General features: G+C 42.3%; 1 protein-coding gene and 1 pseudogene across 2 annotated transcripts in view; both read left to right on the top strand.

Annotated features, from left to right (window-relative positions):
- PDE4D (phosphodiesterase 4D) overlaps positions 1–22,636 on the top strand; it is an 893,429-nt gene that overhangs the window by 458,367 nt on the left and 412,426 nt on the right. Inside the window, exon 1 of one of the 2 annotated variants that reach the window (XM_004703593.3) lies at positions 12,022–12,121. The exons of the other annotated variant lie outside the window; for it this stretch is intronic. Within the exon in view, the coding sequence (XP_004703650.1) occupies positions 12,033–12,121 (89 nt within the window). The 5' untranslated portion in view covers positions 12,022–12,032. Of the gene's footprint in view, positions 1–12,021; positions 12,122–22,636 lie in introns of those variants that run through there. 2 annotated transcript variants of the gene reach the window in all.
- The window catches only part of LOC101641721, a 57,326-nt pseudogene continuing 46,733 nt past the window's right edge, over positions 12,044–22,636 (top strand).

A 22,636-nucleotide genomic window follows, 5' to 3' on the forward strand; every position in this document is an offset into this window, starting at 1 on the left:
GGGCTGAAGAGCAAAGGGTTGCTGGGACAGAAAGCAAGAATCCGTGCTGTGTTTCTGGGTGGGAGAGTTCCTTCCTTTGGGACCAAGACCTCCAGGCCAGGTTTAGAGCATATACAGCTTCCTGGAGAACATTATTTTGTATCTGCAGCCACTAACACAGATATCTGGGCCATGCTAGGCATCACAGCAACACACATGCTCCCACAGTCCCACAAGCTCACAGATGATTGGTGGTGTGGTCCACAGTTGTAGGTGTTAGATGCTGTTGAGTCAGTTCTGATTCCTAGCAATCCACGTGCGACAGGAAACACACCGCCTCCATTGTGCCCCATCCTCACAGTTGTTAAGTTTTTACCCCATTGTTGTAGCTGCTATATCAATCCATGTTCTTGACAGTCTTCCTAATTCTTGCTGACCTTCTATCTACCTTTCACCAAGAATGATGTCCTTTTCAGGGGACTCGTCTCTTCTAATAACTTGTCCAAAGTAGAGTTTGGTCCTTAGGATCAGCTAATGAATAGGAAGTGCCAAAGTAGGGGTGGGGTGGTGGAGATACCCTAAAAGTTATGTAGGGGTGATTTTACAGTTCTCTGTGATATGATTAAATGATTGAACTATTGAATTACATGATATGTCAATTACTTACCAATAAAACTGTTGGGGGGAAAAAGTGTCCAAGTAAGGAGGGGGCTCTGGAGGTGGTATGGCCGTTCAAGAAGAACAGGGAAGTGTATGATTGGTGTTGTTAGGTGCCATCCAGTTGACCCCTGACTCATACCAACCCCTTTCACAGCACAGCACTGCAAAATACTGCCCAGACCTATGCCATCCCATGGTCAGTTGCAGATCCGTTCACTGAGTTCCGTAGGGGTCTTAGGGCCTGGCTTACAATGCCGATTTCCAGGCTGTTCTTTCTGAATTCTTTCTGAATCGGTGGCCCTGCCAAAATCTCTTTTCCCATCCTAGCACCAAAGCAACACACCCTAGCTCCACCAACACCATGTTGCCTTGGCTGGGACTGTCACTGTTGCATTGACTGTGAGTCAACCTTGGGGTTCCCATGTGGACGGCAAGGATTCTACCTCTGAAACGTCATTGCCCTCTAATGAAGGTAGACACCAATGAACGCATTTCAGAAGTAGTAAAACACTGGGTACCGTCATAAAGAAAGTCCCTGTACCGATGTTAAATATGAGATTTTTTTTTTTTTTGAGGGGTGGTGGTGATGGTTCTTAGTATTTTGGGTTCTTTTTCTTTCTTTCAAAAAAGCAATTTTGTTTCTCAACTTTTGCTATTTGGTAACATCATTCTGAGAAAAAAAGCTCAGAGAAGCCTTTTATCTCCTTATTTGGTGGTAATCACTGATAGGAGAAGCACGTATTACAATCAGTGTTGCAAGGGCTTTTCCAGCGAAATAATATACTTTCAGGATCCCATACATTTTCAAATACATAAATTGAAATATTTCGGTATTTATATGAGTCCAAGATTTTGAACAATGGAGAAACATTCCATCAAAAACGGACCTAGGTTTTCATGCTGTAAAAAATATTAAGATTCTGTTATAGGATTACTTAATAGTCCATCATCATACATGTGTGGAAAAGGGATTCAAAATGGAACAGAGAAAAAAATCACTCATAAAAACTAAGGCCAGGTATAATTGCTGAAACTGATAAAATGATGTGTATATATAATGACTACGTTCATAAGCTGGGTTAGCATCTAGGACCATTTAAAAAACTTAATATCTTTCTAACAGTGTAAAATTAATTGTCCTATCTCCCCAAATATTATCTTTACTGAGGCCTAAAATTTTGTGTGTGATTTTCAAAACGCTTTCATATACATCACTCCCATTTAATCCTCACAACAGTCTTTGAGGTAACCTTCATTGAATAAGTCTCTGAAAGTCTGCAAGGTCAAGTAACAGTACTTAAGCTAAATGGCAAGTTCAAGGTATAACATTAGCTTCAATCCTCTGTACCACAGCTTCCCTGAAGATTGTTCATGGTGTTTCATATCTCTCTATATACTCAGGTGAAGGCCAGTCATGTCAATTATAATGATGTTTTTCTGGTTATGTTACTTTCTCCTTGATTGATTGATCAAGCAATTGATTAAGTGTTTTGACAGAGAGAAGGAATTCTCTTAAGAAAAGAGTAGCGATTACCAGACTCTCTTGTAGTGCATTTCTTGCCCAGACTTAGAAACATAAATGATGATGCTGGTACTTCTATCTTTTCCTCAGGATTCCCGGATGCTTCTTAATTCATTCTTTCAGTGATTGTTTTTGTGACTTTTCTTTTTCCCAGGCCAGTTGCTGGACATTGAGAACCCAGAGAGAAGGCAGATATGGTCTCAGGCTGCATGGTGTTGAGACTGTGTAGACACTCAATGGAGTCAATTCCGACTCATAGCGACCTTCTGTACAACAAAACATGACCCAGTCCTGCCTCATCTGCACAATCGTTCTTATGTTGGAGCCCATGGTTGCAGCCACTGTGTCCATCCACCTTGTCCAGGTCCTTCCTCTTTACCACTGCTCCTCTACTTTAGCAAGCATCATGTCTTCGTCCCGGGGCTGGTCTCGTCTTACAACCTAGCCAAAGTACTTGAGATGAGGTTTCACCATCCTTGCTTCTTAGAAGCATTCTGGCTATACTTTTTCCAAGTCGAATTTGTTTGTCCTCTTAGCAGTCCATGGCACTTGCAATACTCTTTACCAGCAGCACAATCCAAAGGCATCGATTCTCTTCAGACTTCCTTTTTCAATGTCCAACCCTCACAGGCAGATGAGGCCATTAAAAAATGCCATGAGTTGGGTCAGGCACATCTTCATCTTCACGGTCACATCCTTGCTTTTCAATATTTTAAAGGGGTCTTGTGCAGCAGATTTACCCAGTGCAGTGCATCACTTTGATTTGATTTCTTGACTGCTGCTTCCATAAGCATTGTTGTGGATCCAAGCAAGACTAAATCATAAACAAAGTCAATCTCTTCTCTGTTTATCATGATGTTACCTATCGGTCCGGTTGTGAAGCTTTTGGTTTGGTTTTCATTGAGTTGTCATCTATACTGAAGACTGCAATCCTTGATCTTCATCAGCAAGTGCTTGAAGTCCTCCTCACTTATGGTAGGCAAGGTGCTGTGTCGCCTGCATATAGCATGTTGCTAATAGCCCTTCCTCCAATCCTGATGCCAAGTTCTCCTTCCTATAATTCACCACTTGTCTGTGTGTTTGCTATATTTTGGGGGTTTGTATGTTGCTGTGTTGCTGGAAGTGATATCACTGTTATTTCATATACCTGCAGGGTGACCCAAAGTGAACAGGTTTCAGCAGAGTTAGACTAAGAACAGACTGTGGAGAAGGTACAGGCTGTCTACTGCACAGGAATTGGCTGCTGAACCTTGTGAACAGCATTGGAATTCAATGAATGAGTAAATGTAGATAGATTGAGGGTGCCGAGGAAGTCCAGGGTGTGTTGGACCCATCACATGTGATTTCTATAAGCAAGAAGGTTTCCCAAAGGAAGTAACTTTCTAGGTGACGATTGATTCACCAAATAAAATCTAAGGAAAAGGTTTTTAGTCTGCATTCAGGACTGGAAAGGTGAAATGGGATATTTTCTGTCTCATTATATCGCCATATACATATTAGATGAACGCTGCTAGTTCTTGAAACCAAGTGATTATCTTACCTCCCTTTTAAAGCTATAAAAGAATTTGGATCTAGAAATGTTTCCCAGTAGATAGAAAAACCTCCTAGAACTTTTTAGTTCAGTTGGTAAACACTTAATAAACATAAAACATACTTTCCTTCCTTTCCATTTCTGATTCCCTGGTTTCTTTGCTTCAACTCCCATTTATCAAAGTGTTTAGAAAAATCTCAATGGCCATACTGAATAATGTGGACTTGAACTAATTATCTCCCAGATTATTGAAACGTTCCTAGGAGAACTCAGATATCTCATAGCAGACATTTAGGACCGCAGTTCATAAATGCATCAATCACGTAAACATTGCCATCTGTCACGTGTGTTCATTATTTTAACTCATTATCTGTATCTTATTTCTGTTTGCGTCCTGGGACTTTCCCCCCTAAAAGACAGCTTTGTTGATGTAATTCACACATAGATTTAATTATTTTAAGGCATTTAACTCAGTATTTTTAGTATATTCAGTGTATAGACTATTATCACTAATTTTAGAATATTGTTATTTATCACCTCCAAATTAAACCCTGTTATCATTAGTAGTCACTTCCCATTCTTCTTTTCCCCAGATCTTGGCAGCAATGACTCTAATTCCTTTACCTAGAAATTCCTCTTCTGGACATTTTAATGAATACATCAAGTAACATACGACATTTTGTGACAGACTTATTTTTCACTTAGAATAACATTTGTAAAGTTAGTCCATATTATAGCCAATACTAGCCAAGCTTTACTTTTTATGACTGAATAAAATTACATTGTATGTCCAAATGGCAATTTCATTATCCATTTTCCAGCTGATGAGCATTTGAGTTGTTTACATGTTGGAGCTGTTGTAAATACCACTGCTATAAAAATGCATACACAGACTTTGGCATATGTTTTTGAATTCTCTTGTGTATATATCGAAATGTGAGATTACTAGGTTGGCCAGTAAATGTTTAATATTTGAGGACTTGCCCAGCTGTTCACTACAGTAATTGCAGCATTTTCCATTTCTACCAGACACTAAGCGAGTTCCAGTATTTTACACAAGTCAGTCTTGTTTGTTAATTTCATTTTAGCCATCCTTGTGAACCAGAAGTGGCATTTCATTGTGATTTGATTTCCGGTTCCTTAGTATCTAATGATGTTGAGCTTCTTTCCAAGTGGTATTCGATTTTGAGGTCAACCGAAACAGTGCCACAGATTGGATGGCCTATCTCCAAAGAAGCACCGGTGTGATGGATTGAATTGGGTTTCCCAGACACGGGGGACACCTGAGGATCTGCAATTCATTGTCTCACAGTCATGAACTCAGAGGTTTAGTTCAGGGAGCTAGCAGGGCCAGGTCTGACTGTCTTCTCCAGGGACAGATCTTTCCTCGTCTCTTCCAGTTTCTAATAATGTCTGTCATTTCTTGTTCTGGAGATGGATCATCATATATAAAGGGGCTTCAGGAAGCTGGAGGACCAAACTGCATTATCATTTCATTCAATTTTTCCACCCACTTTTTGGAGCCCTATTTTTTCCCATGTGTGTCTCTGTGTGCGGTCTTCTCTTTGACCCAGGACAGCACTCCCACTGGATCAGGACTCCCTCTTCTCCCATATGAACTCAAGTTGACTTCACTGGACACATCTGCAAAGACACTCTTGTTAAACACATTCACAGTCACAGGAATTAGGACATCCGCATACCCTTGGTGGGAAGACCATCTAATCTAGAATACATGTACTTCGTTTTAGACATGCCTACCTAAATTTTCATTTCTTTCTTTATTGTCTTTTTATTGTTGAGTGTTGAAATATCTTTACATAGTCTGGATACACATACCTTGTAAAATTTTACGACTTAAATCTGTTCTTCCCTTTTGAGGGTTGTCTTTCCACTAAAAAAAAATCATTCTTGTAGCACAAAAGGTCTAATGTTGAATAATGTGTCTATTTTTAATTTTGTGGTTTTAAGTATTATATCTAAGAAACTATTGCTTAATGAAAGTCGTGAAAGTTTACTCTTAAGTTTTCTACCAAAAGCTTTTTAACCACATACCATCGTGTCTGTGAGACATTTTGAATTAATTTTTATTTCCAAAAAGGAGTCCAGCTTCATTCTTTTACACGTGGACATCCAGGTCTCACTGCATCATTAGTTGAAAGAGCTCTCTGGTCCTCATTGAATAGTCTGAGCATCATTGTTGAAAATCTGTTAATCTAAATGTAAGGGTGTTATATATGGACTCTCAATTCTATTTCATTTATCTATGTGTCTGTCCTTGTATCAGGACCACACTATATCAATTACAGAAGCTTTCTTCTTCTTCTTCTTCTTTTTTAATTTTATGGGGGGCTCATACAGCTCTTATCACAATCCATACATCCATCCATTGTGTCAAGCACATTTGTAAATTTGTTGCCATCATTCTTAAAACATTTGCTTTCTACTTGAGCTCTTGGTATCAGCTCCTCATTTTTCCTCTCCCTCCCTGAACCCCCCTCCCTGATGAACCCTTGACAATTTATAAATTATTGTTATTTTTTCATGTCTTACACTGTCCAATGTCTCCCTTCACCCACTTTTCTGTTTCCCGTCCCCCAGGGAGGGGGTTATATGTAGATCCTTATAATTGGTTCCCCCTTTCTAACCCACATTCCCTCCACTCACCCAGTATAGCCACTCTCACCACTGGTCCTGAAGGGTTCATCTGTCCTGGATTCCCTGTGTTTCCAGTTCCTATCTGTACCAGTGTACATCCTCTGGTCTAGCCAGATTTGTAAGGTAGAATTAGGATCATGATAGTGGGGTGGAGGAAGCATTTAACAACTAGAGGAAAGTTGTATGTTTCATGGTTGCTACACTGCACCTGACTGGCTTTTCTCCTCCCCATGATCCTTCTGTAAGGGGATGTCCAATTGTCTACAGATGGGCTTTGGGTCCCTACTCCGTGCTACCCCTCATTCTCAATGATATGATTTTTTGTTCTTTGATGCCTAATACCTGATCCCATCGCCACCTCGTGCTCACACAGGCTGGTGTGCTTCTTCCATGTGGGCTTTGTTACTTCTCAACTAGATGGCCGCTTGTTTACCTTCAAGCCTTTAAGACCCCAGACACTATATCTTTTGATAGCCGGGCACCATCAGCTTTCTTCACCGCATTTGCTTTTGTACCTGCTTTGTCTTCAGTGATTGTGTTGGGAAGGTGAGTATCATGGAATGCCAGCTTAATAGAAAAAAATATTCTTGCGTTGAGGGAGTACTTGAGTGGAGGCCAGATGTCCATCTGTGACCTTAATACTTTTTTCTTGTTTTTTGGTGACTGATGCTGACCTCCAGGCCCTGGATGGCAAGATCGTGGACCTCGACTGTTGAATTTTAGGTTTGAGGAGCAATTTCTAGAAACGGCTAGCTAGGATTTTTATAGAGTATTATTCTGAATCCATAGATAAAGTGGCAATTTACAATTTTAAGCGCACTGTCCTTTAGGTCATACACATGGGTTGTCATTCAATTTCTTTGGGTCTTTTAAATTTTATTTTGACAATAATTGGACTTCTGTACTCTAGAAGGTACCTGAGACTGGGTGAGTAAAAGCTGTACTGTCGCTGGATGCTGTTAGCTTTATACTGTATACCGACTTGTGATCTCCTCCCTCCCTTTCAGAAAATAGTCTTCTCAAAACCACAACCTACGTCACCGTCATCGAGTTGATTCCGACTCATAGCGACCTTCAAGGACAGATTAGAACTGCCCCGTGAGTGTCCGAGGCTGTAGATCTTTGCAGGAGCAGAGAGCCTCGTCTTTCTCCCACAGTGTGGCTAGTGGGTTGAAACTGCTGGCCTTGCAGTGCAACGCAGAACCCAGTGGTCCACCAGGGCTCCTCTTGGTGGACCTCACCTCTGAATCAAATAATATTTGAAGGCAATTCAAATAAATTGCCGACATTAGTTTGAAGCGCTTCTGCCCAGAGAAATCCTTAACAGTTGATTATTGTAGTAAATGAAGGTAGTAAAAGCCCTGTTTAAGACATATAAGTTTACAATGTGTCTTAAGTACACCAGTCCAGTTGCTAAATTTCCTTTTGCTACACTCTTGTGCAATGTATCACTCTGAAAAAAGAATTATTACGGTGAAACTCTTATCAGAGATAGCTGATTAAAACAAACAAACTGCTGTTCCCATCTAAGCAAACTTTTGCTGGTTTGTAGTCTGTGACCAGGCCATTTCGCAACAGCCATTGTTCTGAAACCCACTCTCCGCAGGCGGCTTTGGCTTCCTGGGGCAATGCGTTTTCACAGGAGATAAGGACACTCTTCGTTCTTGCAGTCTCTGAAGTTTAGACCCAGCCTCACCCCACTCCACCTGTCAATGGTGACTTGGTGTCTCAGTAGGGGCCTATGTCTAAATCCTCCCACTTGTCAATTTATGACTTTTCATTTGACTCTGAGTAGCTGTCTTCTATCAAGGAAAGTCTCCATTTTTGCATCAGGCACCGAGACCTAAATTTTTTAATTGTAACATCTGGAATCTTGGAATCTGGAATATTCCAGACGCAAAGACATATCCTTATTTTGAGCCCGAGAAATGTAAGATCTGTTACTGGCAAGATGCAAGGATTTTATGGAGACTGCATGGCAGCCAGGAATCATGTAGATAAGTATTAGGAAAGAACAATGTTTAGATTTTAGATTTTTTTCCTCCCTGGGATATAGGCTCTGTTTTAACTTTAGAAGTGATGTATTTGTTTTAGCGATGGAATATCTCTGTTTCCTGTGCAGTCATACATTTACGACAAATTTTCTGCTATAATAAATGCTTAACAATGTCACAATAAATTGAATTATTCAAAAAATGTCTATTTTATTTCCTTCTAGCCCTTTCATGCTCATAAAGTAAAAGTTATAAATAGCTGGTTAAAATAGAAATGGCAGCCAAAAATTGTTTCTAGGCACATATCTTTTTTGACTCCCACCCCAACTCCAATTGTCTGAACCCTCAATAGCAAAAATTCATTCTAGGCAAAATCTTTTTTGACCACCTCCACCCTGACTCCAATTGTGTAAACCCTCATTGTCTTTGAAGAACTAACCAGTACTGCCCTCACAATGTCGCTGGTATTTATCTTTGATATAAAGACTTAACTGTACTCATTATTAATCTCAGAAATAAGTAGCTTATTTCCAAGACTTCATTGACACCTGGCAACCAAAAACGTGATTATGCATGACTACACACACACACACACACACACACACACACACACGATAAGTACTTTCCTGTTTGTATGTGTTGTGTTTCCTTTGTGTGTGTGCGCGCGCGCGCGTTGATCTGTATGTGTATGTGGTAGTGGTAGTGTGTGTGTGGTGGTGGTGGTGTGTCTGTGTGTGGTTGTGGTATGATGTGTATGTGGTGGTGGTATGGTGTGTGTGGTGGTGGGGTGTGTGTATGGTGGTGTTGTGTCTGTATGGTGGTGGTGGTGGTGATGGTGATTGTGGTGGTGGCGGTGTGTGTGTGTGTGTGTGTGTGTGTGATGTTGTGTGGTGGTGGTTGTGGTGGTGGGTAGGTGGGTCTTTCTAGACAATCGGGAATAAGGCAAATTTGCTTTGCCTTTGCTGTATATTTCGTTCAGAAAAAAGACATTTTTCTCTCTGTAAAATATTTATTCTGAGTTATTATTGTCCCCTTACTATAATCAGTTAGATAGCAATTTTTTGAAGCACTTATTCTTTTTTAAAAACCTAAACTGGTATGGAATGAAAGACAATCAATTCTGCATTCAAATCCCTACTGCTGCTTTGGCTGACACAGAGCGTTAGTTAGTGCGTTCATCTGACTGTGACAAGTAACATTGGGGAAACTATGCAAATAGGAGGAGCCCTGGAGACTTAGTGGGTTACAAATTAGGTGACTAAGCTTAAGGTCGGTGGTTTAAATGCACCAGCTGCTCTGTGGGAGATGCTGATGCGGTCTGTTCCCATACAGACTTACAGCCCTAGAAAACCTATGGACAACATGCTCCTTCATCCCACAGCAGTGGTTCTCTGCCTTCCTCATGCCTCGACCCTTAAACACAGTTCCTCATGTTGTGGTGACCTCCAACCAGAAAACTATTTTCGTTGCCACTTCATCACTGTCATTTTGCTACTGTTATGAATCATAATGTAAATATCTGATATGCAGGATGTATTAGGTGACCCCTGTGAAAGGGTCGTTCACCCTCTCCCCAAAGAGGTCGAGACCCACAGGTTGAGAACCGCTGTCCTCCAGGGTCTCTAGGGCTCGGAATGGCCGTGGATGTATCTGAGACACATCTGTCCTCTTCCAAGGCAGTGTGCATACGTGCGTAATCCTTCATTATGCAAAGTCAGCGAGGTTGCTTCACCTCCAAAATGTAAACGCCACCAGATAGAATGAGGGGGTTGTGTGGCATGGGGGACACAGTTCTCTACCAACACCGCGCTCCCCGCTCTGCTGCTGGTATCCTCGGGCGTCCTCTCCTTCCCCCTCCTCCCCAAGCCCCAGTACTCACCAGCTACCTGGGGCTCCTCCAGCTGTCTTGCGCAGGCTCCCAGTTCCGTTATGCCGTCTGGCTCCAGTCTCGAGGGAAAAAGCCAGGTTGCTCAACGCCAGCCTGCTTAGCTCTGCGTTAATGTGGCCAGGAGCGATTGTGTTTCCTAAGAACTGGCTCTAACTGGAAGTTAAAGAATAAGAAGGAAAGTGATGGTAATGGTGGAATTCCATCTACCAGAGGGTCTCTTGGCCTATTTGCTTTCTCCCGCCTTGTCATGTGAAAGGTTTAAAAAAAAAAAAGGCAGAGTTTGGGAAACATGAAAATATGGCAAATTGGTGCTGAGAAAATGCATTTTATTTTGAGCTGTTGTTGGCCCCTCCAAGATTGTCAGGTAGCTGCCACTCAGCCGATCTCTTTTAACCCATAGGTTAAACACGTACCGGTGAAATGGTCAGACTTTTCCATTACCCGTCCTTCAAACTGATAGGCAGCCCCTGGCGCTTGCAAGGACCCCTTGTGTGCCGGATGCTGTGGCGGAAATAGCACGTGCACTAATGCGTCCCTTGAAGGAAACTGCATCAGCACGTTGAGTCCCGTGAGGGGGGCAGAGCCGCCTGTGGGCTTTCGGGATCTCAAACTTGGCTTGGGTGTGCTGCGGTTCAACCGAGCGCACTTGCGCCCAGTTCCGCGTGGGTTAAGTTCACAACTGGGCACGCCGAGCCTCCTCGCTAATCTTATCCTCCTCCAGTGCAGCTCGGCCGAGGTGTGCAGTTGAGGGCATTGACGGGGCAGTGTTTGGACAGGGAGGGACGGGATCGTGCGGCTCTGTGGACTTTCACTGTCACTCTGCCCGAGGACCCGGGACGGCATCCTTCGACTCCCGAAGGACACCGTGAAATGCATGCCTCCCTGGACAGGGTTCGACTCACAAACCCGGCCAGGGCCCTGCGTGGTTGGCTTCATTGATCTAATCCGAAAGCTAGTGATTTCCAGGGCTTGCCGAGAGGGAAACTGTGTTTCTTGGGAAGAGAGAATGGACAAGGGAATAGATGGTTTGGGTCAAAATCCTTCTTGATCAGGAAACATCCACTCGCCAAGTTGAGGCGGGATCTCCTTGAGGGAGAAGCTGCCAACATCCCTGAAAGTGATCTGCTTGTTTTCTTCTCGGGCTGCCGCGCAGAGAGGTGCAGGCACTTTGGAGACGATTAGATCTGGGAGAAGCTGAACTCAGAAAACTGGAATTCGGCAGCTGGTTGTGGGAAATTTAGTAACGTGTGTCCAATTTCCACAGGCAGGCACCGACATGTGTGTACTCATTTCTTTTTATTAAAAGGCCCTCTGTTGACTTTCTTTCTTCTTACTGGCCTTCCCCTTGATGTATGGCGACCCACCCACTGTGCGCTCCCCTCGGACCCACTCTGCGTGTGTGTGTGTGTGTGTGTGTGTGTGTGTGGGGGTGTGGTTGTGGGGGGGGGGGGGCTGTGAGCGCGTGCACATACATTGTGCTTTTCAGGAGCGCCATGTGACTTTGCTGTTTACTTAGGGCTAAATATAAAAGCCCATTTACGAGGGCGTGTTTCTCACTTGAATAATGAGATAAGGGCTTGAGTGAAGCAAGCTCTGTCGCAAAGGGCAAGTGTCACGCAGCAGGAAGTCTTGGCCATCCCGTCCAGCGCTGCTTCATTTAGCCTGCCACCTCGCTGTCAGCGCTCACCCCCCGGCACACAGAGGAAATGCCCGCGCTCCCGCCAGGGCCCTCCAGCCCCGAGCCCCTGCACCAGCGCTGACTTCCTGCTGCGCCAGGCCAGCTTGGCACCCGCTTGGCAAATGGCTTTCGTTTGGGATCCTTTGGGAGCCACAGTGCCAGCACCATCGGCGAGATCCAAAACGAGGTTGCGTTTTGCAAAGTCCTACAGGTATTGCTCGTTACTGCTTGTAGCTGGGAAGAATTTGTTTTTCCAGCTGCCTCTGGAGCTTTAGGCGCCCTGCAAATAGATATGCCTTTGCCCTGTGTTGATCGACTGGCTCTTACTATTGGTTACATTGACAGTGTACCAAATAGGAGCTAATTCGATGGGAGCCCTGACAGTGTCAGAGATATGTGGGAACCTGCACAAGTGGAAGGAAGTGGACTTCTGCTTGGAGAGAGGTTTCGAAAGCGCCACGGTGAATCGAGGAGACTGTTCATATCCCTGGTACTGAGAAACAGGGTACTTTTGTCTCGAATGGACAAAGTTAGGGTCCTAACTCCTAGTTAGCTCTTTTAATGTCAGAAATGGGTGCTCATTGGATTCAGTAAACTAACAAAGCATGTCATAACATTACAGGGTTGATTTATTGGATATTCCAGGGAACATTATCTTGGAATATGCCAGATAGTCTCTAGGGTCTTGGTGATCATTGAAGCGTTTAATCTTGTCTAGCAGAAATAGGTACCATGACTTCACAGTAAATATTTGAATTTTTATTTCTAAAGATTTCTAGAAATCATTGAAAGCAAAAGAACCCTAACCCCATGCTGTAATAAATTGCCACTGACATCTTGGTTTTCTATTCAAAGTAGCATATTGGAACCAAATATCTTGAAAGATGGATAGAAAATTCTTTGATTTTATTCTTTACATGGGTGTTCTAGATATTAAAAGGAACGGATCCTTCACATTTTTATTTTTTTAATTTAAATCATTATTTTAATGATTATTTTATTTATAATAATAATTTATTATTATTTAAACTAAATGGGAAACATCTGGAAGCTGCCAGGTTTATGTGGAAGTAATGTATTGTTTACTTATTTTTTCTTATTTAAACCGAATGGGGAGCACTTAAGTTGGATTAAAATGGGTTTTCATTTGCCAGCAAAGAAAAAAAATCAAATTTTGGATGAAAATAATTCATAAATTATTTATTGGCTTTAGACAACCAAGGGAAAAAATGTCCATGGATTCTTTAAGTACTTACAAAATCCAAGAAATCAGAGTATAAAATTCCCTAGTAAAAATGTGCAGGCAAACTTCAACAAGGGCGTCAATGAGAATCCCAACTAGTGCCTGCATTTATTTTGTTTCCAAATGTGCTGTGTAGTGTTTCCACGAATGTTGCTCATTTGCTACAGTTAGTTCTATGCTTGCTCCGTGCTTAGCGTGGTACCGAGTGCTGGCCTTAAATTCATTATGTCCTCCATTTATCTTTCCTAGTTTCAATAGATGATGACTTCTAGGTTCTCTGGCAGAAAGTTTCTAAGTAGAATAACTGTCTAACTGGTGGGTAAAGCAAAAGCAATAGCTTGGTGGACTGGAGACTTTCAGAAATCTCAAGAAATGCAGGCTAAGTTCTACTGTATAATTCACAGAGAAATTGTGAAAGTTGCCTGCATGGTCTGTCAATGATATTTTCATTTTCCACAGGTCAAATTCTGACCTTTTGCCACCAAATAACCTGAGCCAACATTAGAATGTATAAAGATGAGTTTTCCACATATGTGCATGTCCTGTGTGTGTAGTTTAACAAGGGTGTTTCATAAGAAGTGAAGAGGTTCTGAGCGTGGCACCCCGAAGTGTCATCTTGGCAATCCCTCCTGGAGGGATTGTTTTTTGATGGTGTTAGCACCCTGCTTACAAAGCCACGGGCTACTTTGAAGAAGGTACCAACTTGTCACCCTCAGTCCTGGCATGCGTGTTTAAATCTCCAATTCATCCCTTCAGAGCCACGGTCTCACCATTGTAGAGGAAAGAGGAGGGGATAATGTGTCCTTGCTCAAGTTAAGAAAATGTGAGTACTTTTCAATTGTTGCTATCAACATAGCACCTCAAGAACATTTTTAAAACATCATCTGGGAAGGAAAGGAAGAAACCTAGGAGCTGAGACACTAAGTGAACATGTGGGCTCCGGTCACCCTACAGGAGAAAGCCAGGAAACCCCTATTTAATGTTGATTTCTTGTTAGAACCATACTAACATCAGGGAAACTGTAAACAGTATCTCTTGTAGAGATAGCCCTATCTTCTCGGCAGAGGAAACCACACAGCTGTCTGCTTTCTGTCTTCCCCAAAAGGCATAAAGATGTTGAAAGAGCTTTCATATGAATGAATGCTATGGTAGTGGCTCAGAGTGACTTGGTGGTGCTGTTGGAACAAATGGTAGACTGCTAAAGGCAGTGTTGGTGGTTCAACACTTCAAGCTGCTCTGTGGGAGAAGGGAAGATGCACAGTCTTGGAAACCCTACTGAGGATGGTGATGGCTGCAATGCCAATAGAAGAGAGAGCCATGCAGGACACATGTCACTGTAGGGCAGAAAGGATTCTGAGGACATCCCACAGACCAGAGATAGAAAGCAACTAATAGAAATCTTCTAGGAAAAGACATTTGGTAATGCAAGCAATGTACATTCAACTGCTAACATCAACATCTGTTATTCAAAACAGCCCAGTGACACCAGGGGGGTGGGGGAGAGCCTGAGGATCTGCCTCCATTAATATTCAGAATGAGAGAGAGAGAATAACCCACTACCATTGAGTCATTTCTGACTCACAGCGACCCTAAGGACAGGGAAGAACTACCCTTATGGGTTTCCAAGACTGTAACTGTTTGATGGGAGTAGAAAGCCTCATCTTTCTCTTTCAGAGCGGGTGGTACTTTCGAACTTCCCACTTTGCGGTAAGCAGTCCAATTCCTTCAGAAATCCCCATGGAGCAGTTCTACATGGTAACACATGGGGCGTGCGTGCACCAGAGCGGACTTGCTGGTCACTCGGGGCATCGTAGAGATTCCCGCTTAACTACCTGCCACTCTCATTTCGAAGGAGCATTTGGGTTGTATTTCTTCCCAGACAGATTCGCTTCTCCTCTAGCAATGTCTGTGGTACATTCAATATTGACCCCCAACCTCATCAAAATTCACATGCATCAATTCTGCTCTGCTCTGCAATATTCCCCGTCTAGCTTCCATCAGGCAGGTGAAGTGATTGAGATTACCACAGCTGGGGTAGGGGTTTAGTAGTCCTCCCAGAGGCATCGTTGCTCTTTAGCACTTGAAAACGACCGTTTCAGCACAGTTACCCTGTGCAATACATTGATTTCATGATTGCTGCACCTGTCACTCTACACTAGATAGTTAAGGCAGATAAAACTACTGAATAGATCAATTAGGGCAGAAAACATTCTCATAAACCCTGTGATAGCACTCATAGTTAGAGTTATGTTGAAAGTAACTTTCTATGTGCCACACACAACATGTTAGATGGTTTTTTCCCCTTGTGCTTCCAAGACTGCTCAGGTTTAACAAAGTGATTGCTTGTTAAGCTTACGTACCCACATCTCATTTAGTTCTTTAGAGTACTTGAAGAAGATGGCTATAATTCGTATAATCACAGAAGAAGAATTTGAGGTTCAGAGACCAGAGACACACATCAATTGCTGGGAAGTTGGGATAAGACTATCAAAGAGCTATACTGATTGGGCATTTCCTTTGCTTCTGGAGGCAGTATTCCCAGCTTTGCCCATGCATTATCTAAAACGACCCATCTCTACAGCGACTCATCCAGCAGGTGGAGCCCTCTCAACTTCAATTTTACCAATGAGGAGACTAAGCTGGGCTTCATGAAGAAACATGCCCAAGGACACATGGGAGGGGGGGAAAAAAGCACTGCCATCGAGTCAATGCCGACTCCTAGTGATCCTGCAAGATGGGGTAGAACTGCCCTGTGAAGGTCTGAGATGGTAATTGTCTACGGGCATAGAAAGCAGAGTAAAGGCGAAGGCTGTCCATGCCCCGGTGATCCGCCCTAAAGTCTGGATTCCAAATAGTGTCCCAACCTGCTCCTCTCATCAGCCCACGGGGAGAAATTCCATGATGCCTTCCATTAAATGATCTTCTGCCTTCAGTGAAGCATCATCCTCTCCAGAAAGAGCACCCAATCTTTGACATAGAACAACAGAGTATAGTGATCCACTAGAAGAAGTAAGCTTACTCAATAGGTTCTACATTGTCCTCTAGCATGATTTCTCTTGGTTTAAAATAGAGTTAACTTTTTAAAAAAGTATTTTATTTTTAAAAAATTGATCAGGGCTTCTGTGTGGCCTGTTCCTTTCTCCCTCACTTCAGTGCGGACTCACTTCAGTCCCTAAAACTTCAGTGTGTGTGTGAGTGTGAGTGTGTGTCCTTTAAAATGTAATTGAGCTGTTACTACAAACTTACACAGAAAGCTTAGGCTCCCATTTGGCAATGTCCCAATGACAAATGATTCAATGGCACGGGTCACATGTCTCACAATGTGCCAGTGTTCTCTGTAAGTCTGGCCCATGGTTCCTCTTCTAGTTCTCTTGTTTCCATGCCCCCCAGCTAATCATCTTTGGTTTGGAGGATTTGGTGACCTTTTGGTCTCCTGCTGATGGTCTTTTAAGTCATATGATGATCATAGGGACAATAGCTTTATTCGGTTTGCCCTTCTGCGAGTTAGCGTCTGCAGTATTGACAGGGTAGCGTAGGGAGTAGCCTTGGCGCTAGATTGAGAGAGTGTCTGAGGCGTCCTGTGGTCTCTATTGTTCCAATCTGCCTGGTTATTTGTAATAATCATTTGAGTTTTGCTCCATATTTTTTTCCAGTTCAATCCAGGGTCAGTGACCTGTGTCAGCATAGTCAGCAGTAATTGTCAGGTGTCATCTACTGTTAGTCTCAGAGAGGATGAGATATTGATTTGTACAGACTTGATTCCTTTCTGAATTTTGATTTCCTTCTTACTGCTTTGGCCTGCTGAGTAAAGACCCACAGTTGTGTTATAGTTGGTCACTCTTTAGCTTTAATACCAACTCAGATGCTACTAGGATCGCTTCATTAGGTGGTGTAATGGTTACACGTTGTGGTTTTGATTTGCATCTCCCTAATGTCTAAGGAGTCAGAATGGACTCCATGACAGTGACTTTAATGTCTAATGATTATTAATATATTTCCATGTTTGTTAGGTTTCTGGTGAAGGTTGTGGTCATGTCTTCAGCATGTTTTGTAATTGGGTTGTCTTCTTGTCCCTGGCTTGTTGCAGTTATCTAGATTGTACAGAGTAGATGCACCTCTCCCTACAATTGGAACATTTACGAGCAAAAATAGGGAAGCAAACATGGAAGGACCAAAGCAAATCAAGCTCAGTGCCAGTGAGTCGATGCTGACTCACGCCAACCCCTAGGGCAGGGTATCACTGCCTCCATAGATTTCCAGACTGTAACTCTATGGAAGGAGAAAGCCTCAGCTCTTTCTCCCATGAAGCAGCTAGTGGTCTTGAACTGCTGACCTTGTGGTTAGCAGCCCAACATGGAATCTCTTTGCCACCATTGGACAAATCTCCCCCAAATAGCAAAGCTCTTCTTTGTAAAACTAAGCAAAGGTATTGTCTGTACAAGCCTGACAATTCCTTCCTACAGCAGCTGAACTAGGAGTTTTGTTTTTCAGGGGCCATTGTGTAAACAGCATATTTATAGCAGATAGTAGCTAAGTTTTTCTAACTTGAGGAAAATTCATGTCTCCAACATTCACTATAGGCTAGAAACAAGAAAATAAGAAAAATTCCGTTCACGAGGTCTCTTCACTATCTGTACAATCCACTGAGTAATCATGGCCAAGATGATTCCAAACAGTGTGCAACTCTGACAAAATGTCTGATGCTATTAGGAGACGTCTAATCTCCAGAGAGCACTGTTAAATGATGACTAATAGGAGATGGGAATAAATCAAGGTGATTAAATGAACAATTACACTCGTGACTGCTGAAGGTTTATCATTCTTCCTCTGGTGTTTCAGATCTTCACGGTGAGAACCACACGGTGGTTAAAACGATGCTCTTTTCGAATAAATGATAGGTATGAGCATTTGTGTTTAAGACACAGGAAGAAAGGGCTGGTGATCTACCTCTGAAAGACCAGAGCCGTTGAATACTCTGTGGAGGGCAGTTCTACTGTGACACGTCCCCTTGAGTCAGAACCAACATGTCGGCAGCTGGGTCCTGGTTCACAATAACATGAATTCCACTCATTCTCTTTGTGTTGCCTGTATGATCATATACTGGTGGATCTTTGTCTTCAAGTCATGACTTTGGTGAACATCCTTCAAGGATTTTTAACAGCTGTTATTTTGACTGAACTTGAATTCACTGCCATCCATTTAAATCTGACTCATTGTGCCTCTGTAAGATAGAGTCGAACTGCGTCTTTGGGTTTCTGGTTCCTGAAACTATAACTCTTTATGAGAGTAGAAAGCCTTGTCTTTCTCCCATATGTCAAATGAGTGTTCCAGTTACTAGAGGTGAGCAAAGGGAGTAAGGAGTACTTGCTATTTTAAAACAATTGTTCTACACACCTTGTTTTCCTTCTCCTTCTCTGGAGCCTGTATAGCTCTCTTGCTTTTTAGTCTCAGCCGTATACTCACCTCCAGTATTGCCAGCCCTCCTCCTAACTTCCAAAATGTTTCTCCTTTGAACCATAATTGAAGAACTTTTTAAAACTTTCACCGAGAGAGAGAGAGAGAGATAGGCTAAGGGAAATCTATGGCCTTCTATAAGGCTGAGCTGAGCATCCAAAATTGCTGTAAAAAAAACTATTGGCAAGGAAGGGAAATACGTATATGGTACTTTTTTTAAAAAAGCATTTAATTGGGGGCTCATACAGCTTTTATCACAATCCATACATGCATCCATTGTGTCAAGCACATTTATACATATGTTGCCATCCTCATTTTCAAAACACTTTCTTTCTACTTGAGTCCTTGGTATCATCTCCTCATTTCCCCCCTTCCTCTCCCATCCTCCCTCCCTCACGAACCCTTGATAATTTATAAATCATTATGTTTCATGTCTTATACTGATCTATGTCTCCCTTCACCCACTTTTCTGTGGTCCATCCCACAGGGAGGGGGTTATATGTAGATTATTGTGATCAGTTCCCCCTTCTCTCCCTACCTTCCCCTTACCCTCCTGGTATCGCTACTTTCATTATTGGTTATATGATAATTTTTAAATTGTCAAATTATATAATTTAAATCCAAACCCACTGTCATCCAGTCAATGCCAACTCAAAATGACCCTATAGGAGAGGGTCGAATTACCCTGGTGAGTATATAAGACTGTCATGCGTTAAGGGAGTAGAAAGCCTTGTCTTTCTACCACAGAGTGCTCATGGTTTTGAACAGTGGACCTTGTGGTTAGCAGCCCCAACTCGTACCCACTGCTCCACCAGGGCTCTGTAACACAGGATAATAGTGTGAATGGGAAGAGTACAATGAAATCTTAAAGACAAAAGGTTGATTGTGAGCAGCATTTTGATTTGTGAATATGCATTACTTGAGTGGTGGGAAGTCAATCAAATGCAAAAGGCAGGCCTTTCAAGAGGAGCATTTATTGAACCGCATTCCCAAAGAGAACGGAAAGATGATAAGCCGGAGGCTGGGTTGAAGGAACAAACCCTGTGAAAGGGAGAATGACTGCACCTACGAGGAAAACACTCCAATGGAACTTCGACGTAAGACTTCAGAAACCATTTACTGAATCCTCCGCGCTGTCTGAAGGAATATGAATGGCCAGCCCAGTGTGAAGAAACCCAAGTCATCTGTATGTGTACTGCTTGCTGATTCCCAGGGCAAAAAGAGAAGATGCGTGCTCTGGCCCCTTTCAGATCCTGACATGACTGAAGGCGGGCAGGGGTGTGTGTGCAGACTTTCCTCAGTGCTGATACAATGACCTGAACAATAGTCACTTAGGGTGAAGCAATTACTTTTGAATATTTACTATCTCTGTTTTAATGGAATTTATCTAATGTTGAGGTTATATAACTTTGAGCAATGACCTGAAAAAACTTCTATATATTTTAACCATCAGTTCTTACTCTTCGTCCAGACAGGCCCCACCACTGTGACTGGTGGTGTTTTTAGCCACATAAAAGTAGACTCGTATGCCTTGTGAGGGACACAGGGGACAAGATCCCAATACTCATAGACCTACCTGATAGTGGAGGACACGGTTGAAGACTCAACAACTAAGCACCAGGGGATAGGGCTGCAGCAAAAAGAAGGGGAGCCCTCTTGGCGGAAGTGGCGATTTGTTCACGTCTAAGTAGCAGATCCAGCTACGCATTTGCAGTCTTGGTGACCCAGCTTGCCGCCAAGTCCACGGAGCTCCGTGAAGGCTGATCTTACTGACTGTGCCTTAAGTCACTCTTGCGTGACTTTGCCTTAGCTTTTTAGTTACAAGAAAATTAGAAGGATGAGGAGGGCAAAGAAGGAGTGGGAGGAGGAGGAGGAAGAAGAGGAGGGGGGCGGGGAGAAATCAGATAAAGAAAGGGGAGTTTGAATTAAAGAAGAAAAGATCATTAAACTTGTGATAACTTAAAAGAAGGTTGGGTTTTTTTTGTAGTTCAGTGGAGTACTAATTAGAATTTTTTTAAATTTAAATATCATTGTTTGAAAATAAAATAATGAATAGCAGTTTATATCTGTCTTTATCACAATAGTGTATATACTCCTCAGAGAATTTCAAATATTAAAATAAAAAATTAGAAGTGAAAAACAATATAGTGTGTTCTATAATCATCTATATTATAAATATTGGCCTGAGACATTTGTCCAAGACTGACTCAAAACATAGACATCATAAATTAAGAATAATTATGTGATGACTTTAGTTTGCAAAGTAATCACACACATTGAAAATCTAGATCAGAAGAAAAGCTAACCAGAACAAACTTTTGCCTAACATACATTTTTAGCATAGTGTCTATAAATATTACGCTTTTAATGCTTGTTGCTTGATCCTTGTTGGCTATTACTTTGTCCTTAATTGATTTGTGGATTATCCCATGGGTGTTGCTGTAGGAAATGGAATGGAATGGCAGAATATGTTTAAACAGGACAACAAAATGGGTTGACTGGGAAGGGAAGTTTAACTCCGTAGCATATTGTTGGTGATTTTCCCATAAGTGTCGTGTTTAGAAAGATAGAGGATTAAAAAAAGTAGCTGCTTCTGATGCATGTTCTCATCCAAAGGGAAGATTTGTGTCCTGTTTGAAAAGGATATTCATTTGATGGTGTAAGTACATTCTCTAGTGAAAGTGTTACTTTTCGGGAGAGCAAAACAAAAACCAAATCTTCTGTCGTCTTTGAAGTTGTACTTGAAATGAGCCCTCATCCATGGCTGCCCTGAAAAATTACCACTGTCCTGATCTCAGATGAACTAAAAGATGAAAACGTTTCATGGTCCGCTAATGGTTTGATTGCTATATTTGACTCTTCCCTAGAATGAAAGAACTAGATCTTTTTCCATCACAACTGCTTTTAACTCTTTGTTATAAAGTTCAACATAGCTTGAGAAAGGTGACTGGCAGGGTGCCCCTGGCATTCACCCTGGTGGTCACTGTTTTGTCCTCTGCCCTCCTTCTTTGGGAACAAGAATGATGGAATGCAGCCACAGTCACTGGGTCTTCTGGGTGCGATCTCTCTCTCTCTCTCTCTCTCTCTCTCTCTCTCTCTGGGAAGAGTGCTGTACCGCCTCTTCGAGCGTCTGCTGATGCCGGCATTCCTTGGCTTGTGGAGACAGAACTTCAGTCTTTCCCTTTTCTTCACGTGGCTGTCTTCGCTCTGTGTCCACCTGCGTCTCTTCTCGTTTTATAAGGATACCAGCCCTCTTGGGCTAGGGCCCACCCGACTCTAGTAGGACCAAATGTCAGCTTAAAAATACTCTATGAAGACCCTATTTCCAAATGAGTTCACATTCATATGTTCTGGAAATTGTGATTTGAACATGTTTTTTAAGAGGAAACACTCAGAGAAATAAGCACACCAACTTTTCCTTCCTAAAACAAATATATGTGGACTGATACATGTAATCTACAGAGAGGTATGACCTGCAGGAACGTCAAGATGGAAGAACCATTGACTACTCTGATAAATTATCTATCTTGTGTTTCAAAGTGAATTTATAAGGCTTAATGTTTGTTTTGATGTAAATAATTATTCTTTTTTTTTTAACCTTTACTTCCACAGTGTTAAAAATGGAAGGAACTCTCTGTTTAATTAATCAGGTCTAACTTTTAACCCTGAATGAGACTATAAGGTTTTATGTGTGATTGTACCCCAACCCCCACCACTACCCCCGCCCCAAACAGACTCATTGTCTGTAAGTCTGTAGAACTCATAGTGACCCTGTAGGACAGAGTAGAAGTGTCTCTAGGCATTGCACAGCTTTAAAGAAGCAGAATACAATGGCTTTCTCCCATGGTGTGGCTGATGAATTTAAACCTTTGCCATTCAGCAGGTAAATATGTAACCACTGCACTACTAAGTGTGTCGACTATGTCCCTGCTGTTGTCAGGTGCCATCCAGTTGGTTCCAACCTACAGTGACCCTCTGTACGACAGAACAAGATGCTACCCAGCCCTCTACCATCCTTATACTTGTTCC

This window comes from Echinops telfairi, unplaced genomic scaffold (assembly GCF_000313985.2).
Source record: "Echinops telfairi isolate 266 unplaced genomic scaffold, ASM31398v2 ScPeMD7_7469;HRSCAF=8507_1, whole genome shotgun sequence".
Classification (NCBI taxonomy): Eukaryota; Metazoa; Chordata; class Mammalia; order Afrosoricida; family Tenrecidae; genus Echinops; species Echinops telfairi.